Source organism: Psammomys obesus, unplaced genomic scaffold, assembly GCF_907164565.1.
Source record: "Psammomys obesus unplaced genomic scaffold, mPsaObe1.curated_primary_1811, whole genome shotgun sequence".
Taxonomy (NCBI): Eukaryota; Metazoa; Chordata; class Mammalia; order Rodentia; family Muridae; genus Psammomys; species Psammomys obesus.
The window spans coordinates 5431428-5455980 of NW_026596034.1; the positions used below are offsets into that span (position 1 = coordinate 5431428).

Here is a 24553-nt window from a genome sequence, read left to right on the forward strand (position 1 = left end):
TTTATGTGCACCTCATGCATGCAGGAGCCCCCAGAGGCTAAAGGAAGGAATCAGATTCCCTGGAACTGGAGTTACAGACAATTGTAAGCTGCCATGTGGGTGCAAGGAATCAAACCCAGGTTCTCTAACAGAGCCATAAGCACTCTTAAATGCTGAGCCATCTTTCCAGCTTTTGATGTTAAACAAATGTATCATTGAATAGCTCAGCAATATAAAAAAGATCATTTTCTCCTGCTGAGAAGCAGTGTGTGCCTGCCAGTCACTCAAGGAAATAACTTTTGAGAGTTGGCTCTATTGTAGTTTGTTTTCTTGCTGTTTACTTTGGTTAAGCTTCTTTATTTTTTTTTCCTTTTTCATTAATCTTTGTTCTCTGTTTTGTCTTTCTGGTATACCAAGTAATATTTGAGTTAATTAATAGCTAGCTTTTTGTTTTTTTCTAAAATAAGCTGTCAATAATTTTCTTTTATAAACATTACTTATCTATGTTTCACAAATGTTCTTTATTCTTTGGTTTCTTTTTTCTTTTTTACTTTTATTAAACTACTGAGTTTATTTCACATGTATATTTGTCTCCCTACCATTTCCACATCTGACCACCACTGTTACTATGTCCTATCATAAGATTCCATACATACTTAAAACCAAGCCCACGGTGGAGTTCCATCCTTGAAAAGTGAACAGCATTTTAGACATCATATTCTGGCAATTGAACCTGGATAACATTTATCAAACACAATAGGGAAAGTTTTCACTTTGCATTATAAAAAGGACAGCCAGATATCAGCTATTACAGAAATGAAGTAAGATGGAATATTTCAAACTATTTTAAATGATTTTCTTAAAGAGATTACCTCTTCTGCCAGAGATCTTGTATAGCCTCCTGGTCAGTCTTCTAGGAGCAATTCTTCACATAATCAATGAACGTGGCTTCCACTTTGAGAAGAGAACTACCTTTTTCTATACCTGCTTGCATTTTTCTCTTATTATCTTTTAATGTTTTAGGGTTTTTTTCTCCCTGTTTTTTTAAGGACTTGGGCCCTTTAATCTTGGTGTTGGTAGGGTTTTTTTTTTTTTTGAGAAATACATTTTTAAATTTTTATTAATTACAATCTATTCACTTTGTACCCCCCCCCCCCTGTAGCTCCCTCCCTTTTCCTCTTCCAATCTCACCCTCCCTCCCCTTCCTCCACCCATGCCGCTCCCCTAGTCCACTGATAGGGGAGGTCTTCCTCCCCTTCCTTCTGATCATAGTCTATCAGGTCTCGTCAGGAGTGGCTGCATTGTCTTCCTCTGTGTCCTGGTAAGGCTGCTCCCCCATCAGGGGTTGGTGACAGAGCAGGCCAATCAGTTCAAGTCAGAGACAGTTCTTGTTCCCATTAGTATGGAACCACTTGGACACTGAACTGCCATGGGCTACATCTGTGCAGGGGTTCTAGGTTATCCCCATGAGTGGTCCTTGGTTAAGTCTTTTCCATTTTGGCTTGATTTTTGTGCATTTTGGCTGGGGTATATCATACAATTTCTTCACTGGAACTTTTTCTTCAGTTTCCTCCTCATCAAAGTTATCATTGTCATCTTCATCTTCATCATTGTCCTCATCACCTTCATCAAGTTTTTCTTTTTTCTGTGGAACCTTATTATCACCTCCACGGGAAGATCACTTTCCAGACATACTTAAGAGTTTTACATTCTCCTCATCTTCTGACTCTGTATCTTCCTCTACAGTCACCAGCACATTAGTCACTATTGTGCACAGGCCCTAAACCACACTTCAACCTTAAGACCACAGGTGGTGTTATTTCAAAGCCCCCAAATGAAACTGCTGCTTGTACAGACATTTTCAGTGTTGCTTTAATTGGACTGCCTTCATAGTTCATTGCTTCTGCTTCTACAATGTGTGATTCATCTTTTTGTCCCTGCTCCTAAACTGGCTATTCTTAATGATGACTGGTGCTCATTTTCATCATTATCCACTTTAAAAAGATAATCTTTGTCAAACTTTAGTTCACAACTGAAAAGGTAGTTCTGAGGCCAAAGAGGGCTCATGTCCATATCCATCAAATCTTCCATGAGGTGCCTACTGTTCCTTAGAATAGACATGCAGGATAGAATCACACCATGGCTTTTCTTTATTTTAAAAAACATATTATTTTTCCTTTGATCCATTTAGCATTGCTACTTAGTTTTTTTTTTTTTTTTTTATATCTGTTCATACTGATTTCTAACTTAATCATTTTATGGGCAAAGAATATAACCCTTGTGATACTGACTAGACAGAGCTGAGCAGTTGGGTGCCAGCTTAGTGAGACAGAAAAGTTTGGAGGTAAAGAAGAGAAACAAGAACATTATTCATATCTAGTAAGTTTATGGTGCTTGTGAGCAGACTTGTAAAGGAGTCAAGTTAGACAAGACCTTTTACTGTTTTTAGATGTGCACACATATTTAATGTTCTTGAACAATGTTCTAATTAAGAACAATTTTTCATAGTTGCAGAAGACCCTGCAAAGTCACTTACAGAGATGTCTCCAGACTTTGGACATTCATCACCTCCACCACAACCTCCTTCCATGAACTCCTTATCCAGCGAAAACAGATTTCACTCTTTACCCTTCAGCCTGACAAAGATGCCCAATACTAATGGCACCATTGCTCATAGTCCACTCTCACTGTCAGTACAGTCTGTGATGGGGGAGCTGAACAGCACACCTGTCCAGGAGAGTCTACCCTTGCCCATCTCTTCTGGTAATGCACACGGTCTAGAGGTGGGCTCACTGGCTGAAGTGAAAGAGAACCCCCCGTTCTATGGGGTTATCCGTTGGATTGGCCAGCCACCAGGGCTCAGTGACGTGCTAGCTGGACTGGAACTGGTAATTGAATTTGGTCTAAAATCTACAACTCTTTCTTGCATGAAGTTTTGCCTAGGTTTTCCACTATTAGACAATTTCTTGAGAAATATTATATATATGTACATGTATATAATATTTATATAAATAAATATTTTTTAAAGTCAATAGTAGAGAAAATTTTTTTACCATATTTCCTAGCTTCACCCTTTTTCATTCTGTAAGCTTCAGGCTCACTTTCTCCTCATGTTTGTTTGTCTGTGGTCAAGGAGTAGATTGATTTTTAGGCTAGAATATTTAGCTTACTTATATTAAACATAATGCAGCAAACAAAGTATTTATCGGCTTTTTTTATTCCTCAGCCTCCTCCTATCACAGTCAGTTCAGGGATGTGATTGACTTTACAGTTAGTCGTCATGTTTGGAGGTTTTTTGGTAGAAGGAAAGGTTTTCCCTGTGAAGAGTAGAGAAGCATGTTGTGTGATTTTTCATAATCTGGATGGAGATCCTAAGTAAATTTAGCTATTACCTAAATGTGGGTTTTGTTTAATTTGTTTTTCACTGTGTTCTTGCTGGTGAGGAACTAGATAAATTACTCTGTCTCCTCCTGCCTCTTGGTCTTAATACTTTTGAAATGGATCAGAGAAAGTCAGTAAACAGGGAAGTTCTAAGTACATATTTTGAAAGGAAATAGATCAAGTACTTCCTGGTGGGCTAAGAATTATTTTCTTAAACCACTAGCTGAGAGCCAAAGCATAGTTAGTTTTCTTTCCTTGGTGCTGTTCTAGTTAGTACAGATGTGAAGAAGGAATTCAGAAAAAAGTGTAAATGCAATAGTTCTTCCTGCTCCTTCTGCGAGGTACAGTGTAACACATACTGAAGCCTTTCTTTTTCAGGAAGATGAATGTGCAGGCTGTACAGATGGAACTTTCAGGGGCACACGCTATTTCACCTGTGCCCTGAAGAAGGCGCTGTTCGTGAAACTGAAGAGCTGCAGACCTGACTCTAGGTTTGCGTCCTTGCAGCCTGTTTCCAATCAGATTGAAAGGTGTAACTCTTTAGGTACTCGGATATTTTTAATTATTTACCCATCTGGAGTGACTATTTCATGTTGCTTTTCAGTATCTGAGGGTGACAGTGTTTAAATGATTTGCTTGCCAATGTACAACAGGTTCTAAGTTGGTAAAGATTGTTACTTGGTTCATAAGAAAGTTGTCCTAAGAGGAGATACATTAAAAAAGTCTTAGTCAGGATAAGTGTTTCGGATCTAAAGAGTGAAAGTTGTAGTTTGTTTTTTTCTTGTCTTCTAGTGATTATAGACATTTAATTTTTGGCAGTGTAGGTGGTAGAAATGAAAATGTGACCCTTTTAGCATCAACTACCCCCTCACCATCTTATTTAAGTACCTCGTTCTCCTAGGATGTCTTATGAAGAAATCTGATACAGTCTAGGGACTGACACAGTCAGCTTCACAGATGGAGGACAGTTCTTCTCATTACTTGTCATCAGCTTGCTGATGCTGGCCTTTCCCAGTTCTGAACAATAGTGAGAGTCAAGTAGGGGCACATAGGGAAATCATCCATATGAAAGCCATTTGTATTAATGTTAAAGAGTACTTTGGAAATTTTCGTTTTCTTTTCACACTTGAAAATGAAACATTTTGGACAAGTAACAAAAATATTTATTTGACAGGTGTTTTACTGACTTAATTTTCTAAACTATATGAAGGAAGTAATGTTGAAAGTGAATAATAATGTTGAAAATTAATAATAGCATTATTTATTTATTTTTTTATTATTTCAGTTTATTTACTTTTCATTCCAAGGGTGCCTTCTCCCTCTTCTCTTCCCAGTATCTTTACCCTTTTCCCTTCTTTTCCCTTTCCCTCTCCCTTTCCCCCCAGAAAAGGGGAGCTCCCTCCCCTAGTATCAGCCCTCTCCAGCACATCAAGTCACATAAAGACTGAGCATATCCTCATCCCCTGAGAGCAGGCAAGGCAGCACTGCCAGGGGAAGTGATCCAAAAGCAGGCAGAGTCTATATTAGAAACAGCCTCCCTCTCCACTCGCCTGACTCCACATATGAAGACAAAGCCACCCATTGGCCACAAATGTGCAGGGGGCCTAGGTCCAGACGATGATGCATGTTAATATCTCAGTCTCTGTAAGCCCCCATGAGGAAGCCCAGATAAAAAGCAATTAACTGAAAGTTGAAAAAATTTGCACAGGATGCCAAAATATATTATACATGATGATATATACATATGCACATGTATATGAATGTATGCTCTCATGGTTTAAATGATTTATTTTTATTTTTTTTATCTTTTCAGCATTTGGAGGCTACTTAAGTGAAGTAGTAGAAGAAAATACTCCACCAAAAATGGAAAAGGAAGGTTTAGAGATAATGATTGGAAAGAAGAAAGGCATCCAGGGCCATTACAATTCTTGTTATTTAGACTCAACTTTATTCTGGTAAGTTCATATTTTCTGCAGTAGATAGTGCTTTATGTGGGGGAAGGGAGACAGGTATATATGTGTGTATATGAAAGGAGGTACCAGGTACCTTTGAGTAGAAAAACTGACTGGGAGTTAGGAAAGATCATGAGATTTGGTCCTTGGCAACTAAAGAATTTCATCTTAATCCTAGATTCAAAAAACTAATAGAAAAACACTGCAGTGACTAATGAATAAAAGCAGTGATCCCTGTGAGCAGATACACTGAGGGCATCTGCTTCCAATGTGCCAAGTAACTAATAGTAAACTATTGGCATTTTATGTTGTATACATTTTCATATGTGGAGATGATCATAAATTCTTTATGTTAAAAATTGTTTCCCATGGAATCACTGTTCCTCTTTGTGTAGTTTTCTCTAAATTGGAACAAGTTAATACAACAAGGAGCATTAAGCTCTGAAGATTGAACCAAACTGAGACTCTATAGCTTTAAGGGTTGTACACTGCCATGCCAGTTAAACTAAGTGGCTCTACCAGCTCTGCTCTGTGCCACAAGAGCTAGGGAGTTAGCGTGGATGTTAGAATTTTAAAGTAAACAGAGTAAAGGCTGTGGGCCTTTTTGTTGTTGGAACACTTTTGATTAAATGAACAAACCTTATAGCACTGCTATAATATTCCTTAGATTTCTGATAAAATATATATTTTTGCCAAATGTTATTTTCTTTGATGCCAGGAAGTTTCTGCTGCTGGTCATTTACAAGTTATTAAAGGAAGTACATGTCTTATGATATCAAGATGTATTTGTCCTGACTAGTGGGCTCCAACTTTCCCCCCCATGTTGTCTGTGTGTATGACTGATTTTAGGCCTTTCTTAGGTTATTGCAAACAAGTTTCTTTAGTAATATTCCTTGACATGTTTTTACCCTTCATATACGTGCTGCATTCTGGTGTTTGTGGTCTGTACCTGCAGGGTCTCTGGGCACTAATGGCTGAACACAGGGCCTGTACTGTGTGATACATATATTCTTATGCCGTTGGTTCCCTCCACTTTGTTTTCTTTCTTCTTTTGACTCCTTTAAGAATATTTCTCAAATATCAATATGTTTATATCATGAGTGGAAATGTTGTTTTTATTTTGCAGCTTATTTGCTTTTAGTTCTGCTCTGGACACTGTGTTACTTAGACCCAAAGAAAAAAATGACGTGGAATATTATAGTGAGACTCAAGAGCTACTAAGAACAGAGATAGTTAATCCTCTGAGAATGTAAGTAGAAGACATGTTTTGTCTTTAGTTGATGCTGTTTGTTGTTTTCTTGTGTAGTTAATTTATGCTCAGTAATAAAAAAAATGAACAGAAATTAATTCTCATGAAATTATAGCTTTTTAAAACCTTTAGTTTGCTTCTGTTTTTATTTCAGTGTACATAACATAGTGCATTCTGTGAAATGATGTGAACCATTTGGTATCATATACCACAAGTTAGTAATAATACTTTGTACTAGAAACAGATGATGCATATTATAGTAATATGGTGTTTTGTTTGTTTAAAAGTGTATATTTAGGTCTTCCTATACTCCTTTACTAAGGTGAGTTGTAAATGTACAGAAGACCATCTGGGAAGACTTCAGTACATGACAGCGATGTGTGATAGCATCACAAGGTGTTTAAGTGATGAAGCGTTAGGTCATTCAATGACCATGAAACAACTAGGTCAGGAACACAGAGAACAAATCATGCAAGTTAAAGTCCAATTATGATCAGTTTAAAGTTTGTGATACACTTTTCTGAACAATGAAAAGAAAATTGAACTTAATATATTAAAAATAACAAAATATGGAAATATAAGTAATATTCCAAATGACTCACTGTGGCACATAACTAAGAAAGTAAATTAAAAGAATAAATTTCTCTATTTAGATACTTGTTTTCCTTAAATTCTATAATCCTGTTACCCTTTAAAATAATTATGTGCTTTGATTTTCACATTATTTTGTCTTATGCAAATTTTAAACATTCAGATTTTGTTCCTTATATAAATGACACTAGAACAATACAGGTCAAATCGACTACAAGGTATATTATCACAGACTCCCTTCTTTTTAAGACACTGTAAGTCTTCAGTAATAGACTTAGTATTCTTTGCATACTATTGTCCAAGCCCAAGATCGTTGTTATCATACTTTGTCACCTACTCTACACTAAGAAACTTGTCAATGGCCCGTGAGATCAAGATGTATCTTGCCAGACATGGTGGTATACCCCTGTAATCTCAGCACGTCATAGCTCAAGAGGCAAAAGCAAAATCACTTGAGCTCAGAAATATGAGATCTACTTCTGGTGTCTGCAAACTTTATATCTGGTGTTTGGACAGGGGTGTTGCTTTATTGAAGCTTCCCAAAAGCAGAGACCCTAGTTTTGTTGTTGTTGTTGGTTTGTTTGTTGGTTTGTTCTTTTAACCTTCTCATTTTGTATTCCCAGTGGCCAACACATTATATTATTATATAAGTGGTAGTTTAGTGTATGCTGATTGCAAAGAGCTAATGAGTGAATAGTCACTCTAAAAAGCAGGAATGCAGTTAGTTATTAGCTGGCTCTGACTTGCCTCCTTAAGCCCGTGGTCCTTTATAGTTAAAGACAATATCATAATTATTTTGACTGGTCTGATTACAGACTTTAGATTTTCAATATCTTATCAATTTCCTTTTCCATGTCTCTTTTCCTGCATATTAAAGGGACTTCCTAAAATTTGAATATTCCATCTTATAAACAAGCATTTTAATGTAGTAAGCAAATATTATTTCAAAGCCATTCACCAAGACTTTTAAAATACTTAGTTCGTGGTAGTATTTTTTTTTTCAGGTGTTTAATAGTATCTGAGAACAATTCTGCTTCTCAGTCTTTCACTTTTCAAAGTTTAGTAAGAAGCCTATAATTGTATTCTTAAAAATAACTGCCTTGTCTATTGATTTGTTTCACATGTTAGAATTATACAGAAAAGTATTTGATTATTAAGATGTGTCAGAATTCCCAGTGCCAGTGTCAGTTAATCCATTTTTATTGACATAGATATGGATATGTGTGTGCCACAAAGATTATGAAACTGAGGAAGATACTTGAAAAAGTTGAGGCTGCGTCAGGATTTACCTCTGAAGAAAAAGGTGACCCTTTAATTCATAGTATATGCATTGAAAATAACTTGAGAGAATGCTAGTAAACAGCATGCTGAGTTATTTCTTGAAATATGCCTGGTTAGTTTAGAGGGTTAATCTTAAGTTAGAATTATTTGAGAAGTCTAGGGATATGTAACTCAGTGGCAGAGTATGCAAGACCCTGGGTTTGATTTCCAGCACTGCAAAACTAAATGAAAAAAAAATCTTTTCTATATGACGTGCAGATTTCTCCTGATTTTGTAAATGATTCTCTTTGAAGTGAATGTGATGTGAAGTAAAGAACTCTAAGAAGCTGGCTGGCTCTGCAGTAGATAGCTAAGTAAAGTCCCTGTCACCGGCAATGGTGTTTGGAGTTGATTCTCCTCCTGTGGTGAAGGGTGTCCTGAGACATTCAGTTTCCCACTCAGGCTCCTTGTTGAAAGGAGCCGTGGAACAGCTGGATAGCACTTCCATCTACTCACAACTGAGAATTTATTCAGATTCAACTTCTGACTCTGAGTTTGTTAACAGTGTACTAAATACATAACTATGACAGTTACACACAGGATAATTACTTGAATAGAAGGAAAAATAGGACATATTTCAGATATTATTCTACTGAAACCCTCCAAAAGACATACAACTGATTTCACTTTGTGTGAATGAGTATATTTTATTAAATGGGGCAACATGACAACAAAATGAAAAAGTAATATTTTATTATAACATTTAAGTAAAAGTTTCCCTTTCTAGGAAACTGAAAAAAGCTAAACTTTTAATTGAAATAATATTAAAGGAATGAAATTAAGTTCAATGTAGAAATATGTCTGTCATAAAGAATAGAATGGCTTTTAAATTTGCCTGTGATTTACTTAATTTTTTTTTTAATTTTCTCCTAGATCCTGAAGAATTTCTAAATATCCTGTTTCATGATATTTTAAGGGTTGAACCATTGTTAAAAATAAGGTAAATCTCAAGGTGTCTAGAAACACTGGGGAAGCAGACCTTTCCCTCTTCCATCACCCTAGGAATGAAGTCCTTACTGATACTTCATCAGTGTTATCTGGGCTTAGCTAACATTGCAAGAACAGATGTGGGTCTTGCTAGCTGTTGTCTTTTCCATAAGCTACACTTAAAAGGACATATTCACCTTGTGCTTTACAAGTTAATTAGCTCTAGTGACAAATTTGCCCACATTTATTTACTTAGGAAATTGAACATGAGTATTTTTGGAAGTTCAGTTAATTAACTTTTTTTTGTTTTGTTTGTTTTTGTTTTCAAGAGAGGGTTTCTCTACGTAGCCTTGGCTGTCCTGTTCACACTTTGTAGACCAGGCTGACCTCAAACCCACAGCGATCCACCTGCCTTTGCCTCTGCCTCCCTGAGTGCTGGGATTATAGGTACATGCCATCGTGCCCAGCCAGTTAATGAACTTTTAAAGAGAATCTTATTCTAACTGAATTTAAAAAAAAAATCTGAGAACATTGTTTTTGACTTCCCATCACTTACAGAACTCAGCTTTAAATTAGCTCTCTAGTTCTCAGTTTAGTAACTTGATCTCTTCCTTCTCTCCATGTTGAAGGAATACCAGAGTTTACTGTGGTACACTTCTTAGTGAGATATTCTAAACATCTCAAGTTTCCCAGGTTATTTGAGAGGTCACAGTCTTAGTGGTAGATCCCTCTCAATTTCAATCAGTTGGTTTTCTGTTAAAAATCTTAGAAATGTCCTACTTCCTTAATGAGTTCCTGATCTCTCACCTCTGTGTCTAAGTGATACAATTTGAGCCAATGTTAGACTGATTTGTGGGAACAAGGACAACTGTACCACAGTTTAAGTTTGGTTCTGTTTGGGAATTCCTAACAGATGAAATGACATGATGCAGAAGATAGGGTGTCTATACTCATTAGCAACTCAAAGTTGATGATAGCTTTTCATGTACGTAGAAAATTGTAGAGAAATAGCTATAAAGGATTAACAAAAGAATTAGCCATGTCAAAAGTAATCATGGAAAAGTCAGTAACATTTTTGTATTTCTTCAAACATATAGAAAACGGAATATTTTATGTTTCAGGAAAGAAAAATAAGCAGCAATCAAGTTTTTAAAAGTAGATTTTAAAAAAAGATTTACACCGAAATAAAAGGAGGATTTGATTAGTTAGTGAGAAAGATTAAATAAAGATGTTAGTTTCTTGCAAAATAATTTTCATATTAACAGCATCTTAACCACTTTTATTGAAACTTAAAATGATTTTAGAGTTTTCTACAAAATGAAGTAGGTAAAAATACTGGAGTTCTTTTTTTTTTTTTAAGCTTTTTATACATCATGTACCCATGTCCCACTCATCTGCCTTTCTTCTGTACACACCCTTTGCCCTTGTAAACCCCCCCCCCCAAATAAAACCACAAAACAAACAAAAACCCAAAACAAAGCATACAAAACATCTCATTGTGGAAGCTATAGTATGTCACAGAACACTACATTATATCCCTCTGTTCATACATCTTTACTTGCATATGTTCATTGCAATGAGTCACTGGTCTGGCTTATAGTCACTGGTTTCTGTGACACCATCAGTATTGGATCCTCACCAGGACTCCCTGTTATCCAGTTGTTGCCCTGTGTCAGGGATACCCTGCAGCTTTGGATCAGCAGGGCTGGCACATTCACTCATCCCAATCATTCACAGATGATAAGATTTTGGGGCAGGCCAACTCAGAGTCCTGGATCTGATCGTGGATGGTACCTGCTCTCCCTTATCCATACCACTGGGCAGTCTCCAGCACTGTTTGAGCTAGGCACTGGGAGACCGAGCCTTGTACCTCCCCTGGGCAACACAGTGGAGCTTGCCCTGATGATGAAGGCATGGGTGAACTGGCTCCAAGGGCATGAGAGCAGGAAGAGGCAGGGTCAGCTCTCAGTGCCACAGCCAGTGAGGAGACAGGGCTAACTCTTCCCCCATCTCATGCCCTTGGGATCAGCTCTCCTGACCACTACAGGTGACCAGCAGCAGGGGAGGCCATCGCCCCCGCACCCTTGCCATCCCACAGCAGATGAGTGGCAGGGACAGCTCTCCCATGCTCTTGCCCTTAGGCTGGCTCACTTGTGCCCCCCTCTAAGAGGGTCAACTGTGCTGCCCACGTAAGGTACAGAGTTAGTTCTCTTGAGTGCTGTAGCCAGTGAGAGGTGGGGCCAGCTATCCTGACTACCACAGGTATAGGGTTCTTTTATTTAAAGGGGGGGACATTATAGTTTCTGTAGGCAAAACAAGACATTAAAATAGAATATAATTAGAAGGATTTATCAATAGACTTAAATAGAAAGCTCAGTGGTATTGAAAGAAAAAAAATGGTATAGAACATCTGGCAGGTAGTTCTAGAAGAAAAGGTCAGTTTTATTTTTCATCTTTAAAATGTTTTATTTGTTTTGCCCTGAGGTGGGAACTTAGAATATTTTCCTGTCTAGCCTGTAACATGGTATGTAGACCAGGCTGGTCTCAAACTCACAGTGATCCACCTGCTTCTGCCTCCTGAATGCTGGCATTAAAGGCATGTGCCACCATACCCAGACTCTCTTAAAAAAAAAAAAACTTTAAAAAAAAGCAGAACAAACATAAATTTATTAAGAAAAAATGAGAAGGAATTGAGAAAGGGAAGGACTTCAGAGAGGAATAACCTGTTTTGTTTGTTTTTTTTTTTTTTACCTTTTAATGAAATAAACTGAGGATGCTTAAAATAGTTGTTTTTAATTTTTTACTCTTAGTCTAGCTATATCTAAAGGAAATCAGGGACTTCTCAGGGTTAATATAAGTTGGATACTGCAGTAATTCTCAGAAGTAAGGCAGAGTCAGGCACTGTTCAGAGTGTGAAGGCCTTTCTGGAGTTGGGAAAGGCATCTGGGCAGTTCTTTAGGCTTAAGGAATACACCCCCCGCCCCCAGCTTCCAAGCAACCTGCTCATATCCCTACCAACTACTTCCTAAAGAATGTAAGATGATATTTTGAGTTCTTTTTGTCCCCCCAAGTGCCATTTTTCTCTTTATGAGGAAGGTCAGCTGACTGAGCCAATAGGAAGTTGAGTACCCTTATAAGGAGAAATAAATACAGTCCAAAATAGACACAAGAAAGACTAAGACTAGTGGAGGATAAAAGTAGATTTGAGTAACAAGATCAAATAAGCGTACAAAGTAGAATGTAAAAGTAGTGAGTGTGTGTGTGGGTGGGGAGGAGATCACTTGAGGCAGTGGACACGGGAGGGATTTGTGTACTAAAGATGGAGCTGAGAAAGCACCCCAAGTAGAAGACAGGTGTGGGTTGGAAAACCAGAAAGGGGTTGGTACATAGAAAGTAGATGGTAACTAAGTTCCTGAAGGTGATGCTAGACATACAGAGGCAAGTTATATGAACATTTGAGAATTTTGATACTTAATTCTAAGAAAAGAATGTATAGAACTCCCAAAGAACTAGGACTAAATTATCACTCAGAAGAAACATGTTACAAGATACACTTGAAAGGTAAGACTGACAGAACTTAGACAAAAGGAGTAAGAAGGAAGAGTGAAGAAATTGGTAAAATTAGGTAAGTTGAACTTTACAATTTAAAGAGCAGTGATGATTACATATGCGGCATTAATGATAATAAATTGAAAATTAAGTCATTTAATGAGAAAAGATGGTGATTGGAGGCAGGCAAAGAGGTAAATGACATTAATAATTAAGAAGCAAATTTGGGGAATTTTCACACTGTGTCTGAAGCATGGTCTAGATTTCCTTTTTCTTTTCTATTTCTTTTCCCTTTCATTTCCTTTATCTCCTTCCTTGTCCCTTCCTCTTTTTAAGGAAGGAGGGGCTTCTGGCTCTGAGTTCCAGAGTGTAGTCCATGGTGAGGTGACAGTGCAGGGAGCATGAGGTAGCCGGGGTCATGCTGCATCTGCAATCAGGAAGCAGGTGGAGATGAGTGCTGCCGCTCAGATCACTTTCTCCTTTTTATCCAGTCTGGGGCCCAAGCTAATGAAATAGTGCTGCCCACATTTAGGGAGGGTCTTCTCACCTCAGTCCAACTGGAAACTTTACAGGCATGCTCAGAGGTTTATCTTACAGGTTATTTTAGGTCTTGTTAAGTTGACAGCATGAGCATCACAAGTCCACTCAACCTGATACCCAAACATACTATTTAAAAAATAATTTTGCTTTTATTTTTTAATTGTGTATGTGAGTGCAGTGCCCACAGAGGTAAGAAGATGTCATATCACCTGAAGCAGGAGTTGCAGGCAGTCAGAAACACCTGTTGTGGGCTTTGGGAACTTAGCTATGATCCTCTGTAAGAGCAGTGTGCTGTCAGAAGTGCTGAGACATCTCCTACCGCTTTTGGTTGTGAGCCTTTGTTTGTTTGTTTTAATGGCTGAGCTCTTTCTCAATCCCCAAGTTACAATTTTAATGCTATTACTTTCTTCTTCTCGTCCCTGTAGGCTCTTGACTACCTTTAATACAGAATACATTCATTTGAAGGTCAGAGTCTTCATCTTTAGCTATTTCAATACTGTTCAAACAGTGTTTAAATGTAGAGTCTTTTTAACTATGAGCCCCTGAAAAATCAGTAAACAAGTTTTATTCTTCCAACTTACAGTGGTATAGGGGAAGTTTCTCATTTCCAAAGGTAGGAGTTGGGGTAGAGCAAGAAAAGGTCAGACCAAAGCAAGACTGACATTAGTAATATGAACATAAGGCAGGGCTCTCCAAGCTCCTTGTAGCACTGGTGATAACATCACAAACCCCACATGCTCACCATGGAGTTGCAGGATTTGGGTGTTCTTAGATGAATGAGTACAGGACTTCAGGACCCACCTATTATGGTCTCCACCACAAAGACAGATCCAGACCATGCCAATTCACAAGTGTTCCCATATTAATATTTGTAAAATGTAGATGTCCATTAAAAAATTACTAAGTTTGTATTCTTGTACTCTTAGGTTGTCCCTAGTGGAGAGTACAACCCAACTAGCATGGTTTGGTACAGTTTCACAACTTTGTTGTGATTCTGTAGGTTTTCAGACTTCTAAAACTCTAGCAGTGAGATTATTTATTTATTTTTTCCATCAAACTGTAACAACAGCAACCAGGAGCTGCAGGGGGAACAACAGCCTCCTCAGTCCCTCTCAGGGCTCTCCCATTTATACCTTCTCTAGAGTCCCCAGAATTAAATTGTCTACAGCTGGCAAAAACCCATGCCCCTCTAGAGCACAGGACAAACCACAGTTAATGGCTGTGGACAAACTGAAGGAGCACCATATCCCACACCTGCGATTGAAATAAACATTCACATAACTAATAACTGGATCTTTAAAGAAACAAAAAACTCTCACTACAAAAAGCAGCTTGCTTCTTTCTAGATTTGGAGGGAGAAATCCAACTGATTATTGTTTACATAGTATTTCTTTGGGATATCATTCTACATTTTTCTTGTGATCACAAAGAGAACTTGTGAATAATTTATGAATAAGGCAGAAAAATATTTTATGAGGTTTTCTACATAAGTGCATTTAATTATCTCATCCAAATCATTGTCTTTTGCCCACCTGGCCTTTGGATGGTCCAGAGCTGTACATCAGCATCATGGTATCGTGTTCTCAGGTCCTGCCAGATGGCTTAGTATTCTGAATTAAGCATTTAAGAGATAGCTTATGTATATTTCTTTCTGCATGTTCCTAGGTCAGCAGGTCAAAAAGTTCAAGACTGTAACTTCTATCAAATTTTTATGGAAAAAAATGAGAAAGTTGGAGTTCCTACAATTCAGCAGTTACTAGAATGGTCTTTTATCAACAGCAACCTGAAATTTGCAGAGGTTAGTGATTCTGAGTTTTATTGTTACTTTATTTTGCTTCTTAGCAGTGCTGGAGATTAAAGTCGGACTTTTTTATACACTATCCTGAGTGCTGCCCACTGAACTACACCGAGCTGTCACTGTGCTTTAACCAAGAACAGTTCAAAACACACAGTGTTAAGAACACACATTTAAGAAAAATGGTATTTCAACTTTGTTCTTTTTTATGAAAGCACTTTAGCTTAAGTTGGAATGTTTTGGATTTGTGTGGAAAGGGAGGAAAAAAGCTAATTTTCACTTGAAAAGCTTTAAAGTAGCTTAATGCTAAAGATATGTATATATACATACATGTTTATATTTTTAGGTGTCGTTTTACCCAAGCATATTATTTAAACATGTCAAAGGTACTGTTGCTTTTCTCCTTTTGGTTAAGATAAAGTGCCAGTAGGTTCTTCTGTATGGGTTTGTTAATGAATGTGATAGAAAAGTCTTTAACCTGAATGTGTGGTTTCTGTGGTGCATGCTGCGGCCTGTTTCTGTCATGTTCATCTCTGGTGGAGTAGTGGTTTCCTTACTCCATTGCTGATGTTTCGGGAGCATCCTCTATGAGGATGTCTGACAGGGAAGTCTGGAAATTCTGAAGCTTGCTGCTGCTCTGCATCCGCATTGCACATTTACACGTAGGCTCTGTTTCATGACAACAGAACTGTGCTGAAACCACTGCTGTGTTTGACAGCCGTGACTATTTCATCTTCACAGGAAACCTGTTTTTTGCACTTTTCCTCCCATTGTGCAGGGGACAAGACTCAGGCTTTGGGCATGCTACTATACTAAGCTGAGTCCCCAGCCCCTTAGGACTTTGCTTTCTAAAACTGTATGTCTTATTTCTTTGTTTGTTTGTTTATTAGGCACCATCATGTTTGATTATCCAGATGCCTCGGTTTGGAAAAGACTTTAAACTATTTAAAAAAATTTTTCCTTCCTTGGAGTTAAATATAACAGATTTACTTGAAGACAGTAAGTATACAGGCCTTTGTTTTTGTTTTGTTTTGTTTTGTTTTAGAAATAGTCCCCCTGGGCTTTTCATTTGTTGTAGATATAGCACTTCTAAAAGGCAGTTCAGTATCTGAAGAGCTTAGACATACTAAGCCAATAATTTGAGTACTGAGAATTTTTCTGAAAAAAGTAGAGGTAAAAAAAAAAAACACTTTAAATGCAAAATTACTTATCACCATATGATAAGAAATTAGAGGCAAGTAAACGTAAGTAAGAGGGAAGAGGCTAATTGGATTATATGTCTATAACAATAGAACGACTGCAGTTAAAACCCAGGGGCTTGAGGACAACGCACATGAAGGTAGTAGTGAGTAGAAGGAAAGTGCAGTGAGAGGCTGGCTGAGAGATGCTTGACATACACGTACGTGCCGGGCACACACAGTTATGTAAATGTTTAGACACCAAAATATTAGAGAAAGTTTAAAAGATTGGCAGTGGTTGTCTCTTGCTGACTAAGATCATATGTACTATCAGCTTTCTTTGTATCTTTAGACATTTTATAATCAGAGGAACAATCCTAGAATAGGCTATCAAAAATGGTTATTTGAAAAAAAAATCCTTTAGAATATTACAACTACAAGAAAAACTAAATGAGATTTTAAGAGGATCAGAGAGGGCTAGTTAGGCCTTTTCTTTTTTCACCTGAGCATTCTTCTTTTGAAAATATAGCTTTTATTCTTAAAGACAGACTACCTTAGAATGCCTTTTAAAAGACTTCTTCCTTCCTCCCTCCCTCTCTGCATATGGTAGCTCCCAGGCAGTGCCGCATCTGTGGAGGACTTGCGATGTATGAGTGTAGAGAGTGCTATGATGACCCTGACATCTCAGCAGGGAAGATCAAGCAGTTCTGTAAGACCTGCAGCACTCAGGTAATCCGCACTCACCTGCTGGATGTGCCCTGTAGCAGTCAGGTTCTCACAGATGGTCCAGAGCATTTCAGGGCTTGAAAGCCTTTCAGAATTGAAGTTCACTTTAAACATTCGCAATGAATGTTATTGCTCATGTCTCTTCTGCTGGTGTGTGTGTGTGTGTGTGTGTGTGTGTGTGTGTGTGTGTGTGTGTAGTACTTGGTTGTGTTTATAAGAGATGTGGTCATTAAAAGTGGTTAAGCGTTTGCTCCCTTGAAACATGGCATTAGCTCATGCGTGTCATTTGCTTCATGGTCCATTTTAGGTTCACCTTCATCCGAGGAGGTTGAATCATACTTATCACCCAGTATCACTTCCCAAAGACTTGCCTGACTGGGACTGGAGACATGGCTGCATCCCCTGTCAGAAGATGGAGTTATTTGCTGTTCTCTGCATAGAAACGAGCCACTACGTTGCTTTTGTGAAGTATGGGAAGGATGACTCTGCCTGGCTGTTCTTTGACAGTATGGCTGATAGAGATGGTATTTAAAATTTTTCTTTTGTACTCAGTATCCTTTATTTGGGGTGTGATGCTTCCTAGTGAGAGCACTTGTTTGGAGTAATAAAGTATTTTGTGAGAAAAATCCTTTGAGGGATATCATGCTGTTACAGAATTTAATATTCAAAGTGTATTAATAATTCTACCCAAACTAAGAAACGATAATATTGTGACATCTTGGCACTCAGACAGATTTTTTAAAAGAATGCTGTCCATAATCTTTACTTGGGAGGTGGAGGATATTGAATTAAAGCCAGTTTGTGTTACATAATGAGAACCTGTTTCAATTTACCCTATCTCAAAGAAAAAAAAATTCTAAAATTCTTCTTTTGAAGCTGATTCTACCAACTACTTCCTTTTATTTTTGTATACACTGTAGTAGCCATTTATTGAGCATCTGTATGCCAACCTCTGTGGGAATACTTTGGTATAGAAATCGTGCCTGTTTCTCTGTTGTCTAAGCTAAGGTTTAAAGTGTTGAATGTTACATGGTGTGTATTTAACTCAGTGTTCCTGATCTCACGCATTCCTTTTCAGGAAGAAATCTTTACCCAATAAATTAATTTAGGAAGCTTAGTCATTACTTAATACACACTAGTCCAGGATCTCAAGAGGTTTTGGTAATAAGGAACTTGCCACAGTACACACACACACACACACACACACACACCCCAGAGGTACCACTAGACCAGAGGCACAAGTTGTAGACCAGCAGTTCTCCATGTTTCCTTAGCTCTCAGGTGCTTGAGGGTACAGCTCACCCCTCCTGACCATGTGCTTCACTCAGTTAACCTAACATCATGACATTTGGGAAATGTCAGGCTGCTACTGTCTGGGAGGGACATGCAAGTGTGAGGCGTCAAGGCTGTGTGTGCACACATGGGTAGCAGCCTGCAAATCAGGCCTTTCCTAAATATACGTCCTTTCACCAATTTTATTCATTTTTGCCTTCAGAACCCTCTCGAAGCCAAAGAGACTATAATTCTAGGAATTAAAAGTCAAACCAAAGTTTGTTTATTTTCTGATTCTGAGTGTTGGTCTTCATTAAGTTCTAGGATAGCAAAATTGTTGTGGTAGGACAGGGTGCTAAGAGGACTTGGAAGTTCCCTTCCCTAAAAAGAGCTCTTCTTTCTCTGCAGGTGGTCAGAATGGCTTCAACATTCCACAGGTGACGCCCTGCCCGGAAGTGGGAGAGTACTTGAAGATGTCTCTGGAGGATCTACACTCTTTGGACTCCAGAAGAATTCAAGGCTGTGCACGCAGACTTCTCTGCGATGCATACATGTGCATGTACCAGAGTCCAACCATGAGCTTGTACAAATAACCAGGTCATCTGAAACTGGCAGAGATGGAGCACAAAGCTTAACGCTCCATTTTCCTCCAGCTGGTGGTTCTACAGGCGCCCATTGCCGGCAGTGGGTGTCTTTTGTGATGATGGGCCTTCAGCAAAGGATTGCTGTGTTTCCAAACAAATTGCTTTTGTGTTCCTGAAGTATTTAATAAGAAGCATTTTGCACTCTAGGAAGTATGTTTGTGTTGGTTTTTTAAGAAGTCTTAATGAAGTTATTAATACCTGAAATTTTAAGTTAACTGCATTGATATGATATTTTTGGAAGCATACAATTTTAATTGTGACGTTTAAAACCTCTTTTAGTCCAATGAGGATGTAAATAAATATTTCTTCTTATGGACCAAGGATATGAAATAATTTTTCTTTTGTAGCTAATGATTGCCTTGAGGGAAAATAATATGGTTTTATTAAGAGTCGACCTTTACTCCAGTTGTTGAAGGTGTGCTGACTTTAATTGTTAATTTTTCCTACATAATGCTGATTTCCTGCATGTCTGTACTTTGCCAAGTTTCTGTGTTCCTGCAGCAGTGGTCAGAACATGTTGAAATTCCTTTTGTGGTGTTATTTTCTATTCTGGTTTTAAGATAAACGAGAGGCTCTGTCATAAAATGTCCATTTTTGATGTCTTCTTGGAGGATTAGGGTACAAGACAATTGAAGCATCTCAGTCATAAACAGGTTTTTCTGTAGGGACTTGTAAGTATGGAACAAAGTGCACTGATTTATGAAATGACAAGAGTGATAAATAATATATTCTTGTACAGATACAGAGTCCAGAGAAAATAAAGTTTGCTTAGAGACAGTACTAACATTTCCATGAAAAGATGTAATAGATATTTAAAATTCTCATTTCAAATAAATTATTTTATTTTTAGTTTACATGAACTTCTCTTAATTTAAGTAAGACTGTGGTTTTGTTTAATCAGAGAGTCTTAAACTCACTGATAGCAGTTTTGTTTGACTTGAAACAGGAACAGCCATATCAGTGTGTTACTGGAATGTTAGTGACAGCTTCATCCTCCTGATTGAAGAAGGAAATAATGGATGTTGCCTTAGGACAGCTCGTAGTGTGTGTATAGGCCATTGGTGGACACTCTAGAGTGTTTGTTGTCTGCATGTTTTGTGGTATGGCTGTCTTTCTGGAATAATGTCAACCTCACAGAAAGACAGAAAAGGTATTGTATGTGTAGCATATGCCTTTATAAAATATTTAATGTCAAAAGAGTTTTATAAATCTTGCTGTTATTTTTAAAGGCACTTTCCTTCTTGGTTTTATTATTCTATTTTGCTAGCATGTATTAGCTTTATAAATCACAAGGCACAAAAGCTCTTCCATCTTGTAATCTTTGTACTTTTGTAATGGAAAAGTACGTATATTCTGCACAGACTTTTGTATAGCTGAATGCCTACACTGAGTGCCACAACTAGTTTGGAATGAAGACCTCCAGCTATGGGCTGGCCTTCCTTCACCTAGGGGCAGGTGAGAATGATGAGCACAGGGGCTGAGCTCGCAGGCTCTGACCACCCAGAGTCAGTCACCCTATAATAAGTATGTATTGAATGAGTCCGTTAGTGTGACTTTGTAAAGTTTAACTGTGGAATGATCAGGAATCTGTATATATAGGCAAGCCAGGTTTAACAGTAAAAGGGGGTGAGGGAAAACTTTTTTTTTTTTTAATTGTAGAAATGGAGGCAAAATCCATGTGGTAAGAGACCAGCTACTTGGCTTTCTGAGCAAAGGACTCAATGCTTGTTTGGCAGTGGGTCCCAAGTTGGGGTGGCACTTTGTGAGCGAGTAGGACCATGTCTACAGGCAAACCCTAGGAAGATTTTTCTTGAAGTCGCACTCAGTGTTCTTTAGCAGTAGTGGGTAGGTGGGGCACACAGTGAAGGGCCCACTTTCAGTGGCTGGGGAGGCCCGAGGACCACAGGCCAGCAGGAGCTTTCCCCCCATGCCTTCTTTTCCCTCTGGGTCCTCCTTCCTCATTCTCTGTCCCCACAGAGCCTGGTTTGCCACCGAGGCAATAGGGCTAGACTGTGTAATGCAGATAGCTTGTGTGCCTATGGGTTAACCTAATTTTTAATCAGGTTTTTTTTTTTTTTTGTACTGTTTTCCCATTGCCTTTGAAAATGCTTTGATTATCCTTTTTTCTTATCAAGATGACAGTGTAGTAGGATCATCTTACTTACAATATGGTTTATGATCCATGGCTACAAATAGAAAATATAAGAATTTATATTTTTCTACCTTGAAGCAAATCTGTATATATGTATGAAGAGCCAGGGGGATAGGCAGAGAGAGAGGGAAGGGAGCCAGGAATACTTTTAATACATAAGCTAAATGTCCAGCCCCTCACTGCCAGCTTCATAGAGAGTCTAGCCCAATCCACAAAGCAGTGTTTCCTAAGATGGGGGAAATATATTGAAAAACAGAAATGGGTATCTGTATAGTGCAGCTGTTGGAAGTTGCTATGCATTGCATCCTCCAAGTAGCTTAGAGTTTTTATTACGTTTGCCAAATGCTTAGGTAAATGGCAAGGCTCATCTTCCCTCAGACTCATATCTTTTTCTCTGCATACCCTCTTGAGCACAAATGAGGACAAAGGATTGACTGTTAGGAGCTTGTCAATTCTCTGGTGGTCTGAATGTGGAATTTTCATAAATCTAGGAGTAGCAACCCCACCCCCAGTTGGAGTTTAGTAAGCAGCTAGATAATCTTGTGTCTGTTTGAAGTATCCTACACCGAGAAGGCTGTGCAAAATACAATGTTTGGCCTTCATGAGTAACTGCCAACAAGTATTTACTGGATATTTATTAGGTGGCTAATATATGGCATAGACCCTATGAGAGCGGGTGCCTGCTCTTCTACAGCATCCTGCCCAATTTCAACACCAGAGTACCCATTGATAGCATCTTAGCCTGGGTGTGGGTGACAGGCCTTTGTGGGGACCACTTTGGGAGATGTCGTAGAACAACAGGGAGAAGTAAAGAAAAAAAGAACAAAAACCCTAGGTCCTTTCTCCATCACTTGCTCTGTGCCCAAACAATATCTTGACTTCCTGAGCTTGAGTGTTTTGCTCTGTGTAATGAAGGGTTCAGACTGTGGAGTTGGATAGGGGGAAGCAGTACAAATTGTCAATGTTCAGGACATGCCTCGATCTGATATCCTGTTGAAGGTAGGAAGTTTCAAACTCAGAAGCTCATCAACAGAAACCAGTGGCCAGTGGGTATGGAATCATAAGGTTGGAAGGTTTCAAAGATCCCTTTTCCTTCTGTTACTGTGGGATCAAACAATGCTAGTATCCTTAGCAGTTATTCTATATAAGTGTGAAGAAGTGGGCATTGTTTATGTGTTTATCTCTGTTTACATGTGAACTTCTATAAGAAGTGCATTTGGTATGTGTACCTACACCCTCTATTCCTAGAGGGATTGGTAGTCTTTGGAATACACATAAATCTTAGAGGATATTTGATGGTACTTACTTGGCTGTTTCCCTTTATCCTGTTTCTATAGAAATAGAAACTGGGAGCCAAAGGAATAGATAAAAATTTATTTTCATGTTGAAGGGGAAAAAAATCACTGAATTAATTTCTCTCTACTACTTTTAATGAAAACATTTAAACTCATGGGAAGATTTTGCCTCCCCACCCCCACGTAACAGGCCGTCATGTCATAAATAGGATATCCTTCTAAGAGAAGGTAGGTTATAAGGCCTGTCATTAAAAAACAAACAAGCGGAAAAACAAGGCCGCTTTCCTTGGGCTTGGTGATTCCCACGCCATCTCCAATTCTTCCTCAGTGAAATAACTCCTTAGTTCCATAATGCAGCTGGGTGGTGGAGAAGAAGATGTTACAGTGGGAACTAGTGAGCAGAAAGGGTTGGAGGAGGCAGGAGCTGCCTGTCGGAGCTGAGGATAGGCCTCACATGAATGCAAGCTTCTGTGGCTTTGGGCATTGCACTCTTGTCAAAGGCATGAAAGTACGGCTTCCTGTCAGGGAATTAATCTTGCTTCTGAGTGAGCTTCTGTTGTCTTATTGGGTGGGGCACTGGGTGGTAGCATCAGTGGACATATGCTTTGTCTCATGAATTCTAGAGTTGCTAAAGGGTTTCCCTTGAGTCCAAATGTGGCAACAGAAGGTGAGTAGGGAGCTGGCCAGGAGTAGTGCACACTGGGAAAGCGGGGTGGGTGGGGGTAAACCCCTTCTGGTGGCCTTAAGTAGCAGTGAGTGTATTCAGGAGCACCACAGGGTCCTGGCCTCTGTCTGGTAGTGCTGACCATTTTGTTTCTTCATGTTTTAGTTTCATTTTCTTCCTAACAGATTTGAGGGAAAAGGGCTGTTAGTGCAGGGGTTATCCTTCCAGGCACCACCGGCCTTAGCACAGTGTACTTTTAAATATTGTTGACTTTCATTAGTTATTTATTCTAAGGGGATTATACTGGAGACACAACTGTCTTTGGTCTCATGTTATGAAACAGCCTTATACTGTGGAATGCTAACTCTGGAGAATTGCCCTCATACCAGAAATATTCATTTAAAAAAAATCCCACTGGCCCTCTCTTAGGGGGTGGTTATTAGCAGTCTGACCCAAAGGAACACAATTTGTATCCCATTTCCTTTTCTGGTATCTGTTTCAACTGTTTTTTTTTTTTTTTTCTTTTTTCCCAAAGAACATCCTTTTGCTTATGAGAAAATGAATAACATCACATAAAACAATCCTTTTCTATCAGAATGCTCCAATTTAGCCTTAATTTTGTTAAACCTAGAAATGAATGGAGTGCTGCTGTGGAAAGAAATGTACCATGTACTATTTCTGTATCATTAAAATGAATTTTATGCTTCTTTTTCCTTGATTTCTTTAGGGGAAGGGTCTTGGGGTTAGAGGAACATACAAATTAGTTCTTTACAACTTCTCAAATGCTTAAGGCAAGAATCTCCTGGGAAATGCTCTCCACAGTTGTCTTCAAGCGTCCTGGCCCACACTGTATCCAGGGAGCATTTCAGGTGTAGTTAGGCTCTGGGCTCTGGTGCTGGATGTGGCTCATTGCCGCCAGCCTCCAAGCCTGCAACCACAGGTTGCTCCTCCTGAGCTGCCATTCCATGTGCAGATGTGGCCCAGAGCTGTTCACTACAGAGGGCTATGCTTGGCTTGAAAGGATGTGGCTGCTTCCTGGAAATGCCCAGGGAATGATCACATGACATTTTAGAGACTGAAGTTTTACTCCAGGCTTCTTTTAGGTAACAAAATAGATGACAAAGTCCTTCCCTGGAGGCCAAGACACTTAGTGCATACAGGAAGGGAGGCTAGAATGAGTTATATTGCTACCTAGTGTGCCAAGGTTTCTGTTCAGAAAACCCACAGCTGAATGCACATGCCGATAACAACATGGGCTATTTTGCAGCTGTACTTTTTCTTGTTTGACTCAAAGGTTGTCATACATTTTCATAGACCCCATTCTTGTGTTTGGGCAGAT

General features: G+C 38.7%; 1 protein-coding gene and 1 pseudogene across 5 annotated transcripts in view; one reads left to right on the forward strand and one right to left on the reverse strand.

Annotated features, from left to right (window-relative positions):
* Window positions 1–23921, forward strand: part of Cyld (CYLD lysine 63 deubiquitinase) — a 55892-nt gene extending 31971 nt beyond the window's left edge. For 4 of the 5 annotated variants that reach the window (XM_055620773.1, XM_055620775.1, XM_055620777.1 and 1 more), the window contains exons 7-17: window positions 2488–2867; window positions 3739–3904; window positions 5174–5315; window positions 6439–6561; window positions 8364–8455; window positions 9346–9412; window positions 15154–15286; window positions 16174–16282; window positions 17072–17190; window positions 17495–17711; window positions 18868–23921. In XM_055620773.1, the coding sequence (XP_055476748.1) occupies window positions 2488–2867; window positions 3739–3904; window positions 5174–5315; window positions 6439–6561; window positions 8364–8455; window positions 9346–9412; window positions 15154–15286; window positions 16174–16282; window positions 17072–17190; window positions 17495–17711; window positions 18868–19052 (1733 nt within the window). In that variant the 3' untranslated portion in view covers window positions 19053–23921. The remainder of the gene's footprint in view (window positions 1–2487; window positions 2868–3738; window positions 3905–5173; window positions 5316–6438; window positions 6562–8363; window positions 8456–9345; window positions 9413–15153; window positions 15287–16173; window positions 16283–17071; window positions 17191–17494; window positions 17712–18867) is intronic. The other variant, XM_055620778.1, reaches the window with a different exon arrangement.
* LOC129686749 (nucleophosmin-like) lies at window positions 839–2070 on the reverse strand (annotated as a pseudogene).
* Window positions 23922–24553: the final 632 nt, after the last annotated feature.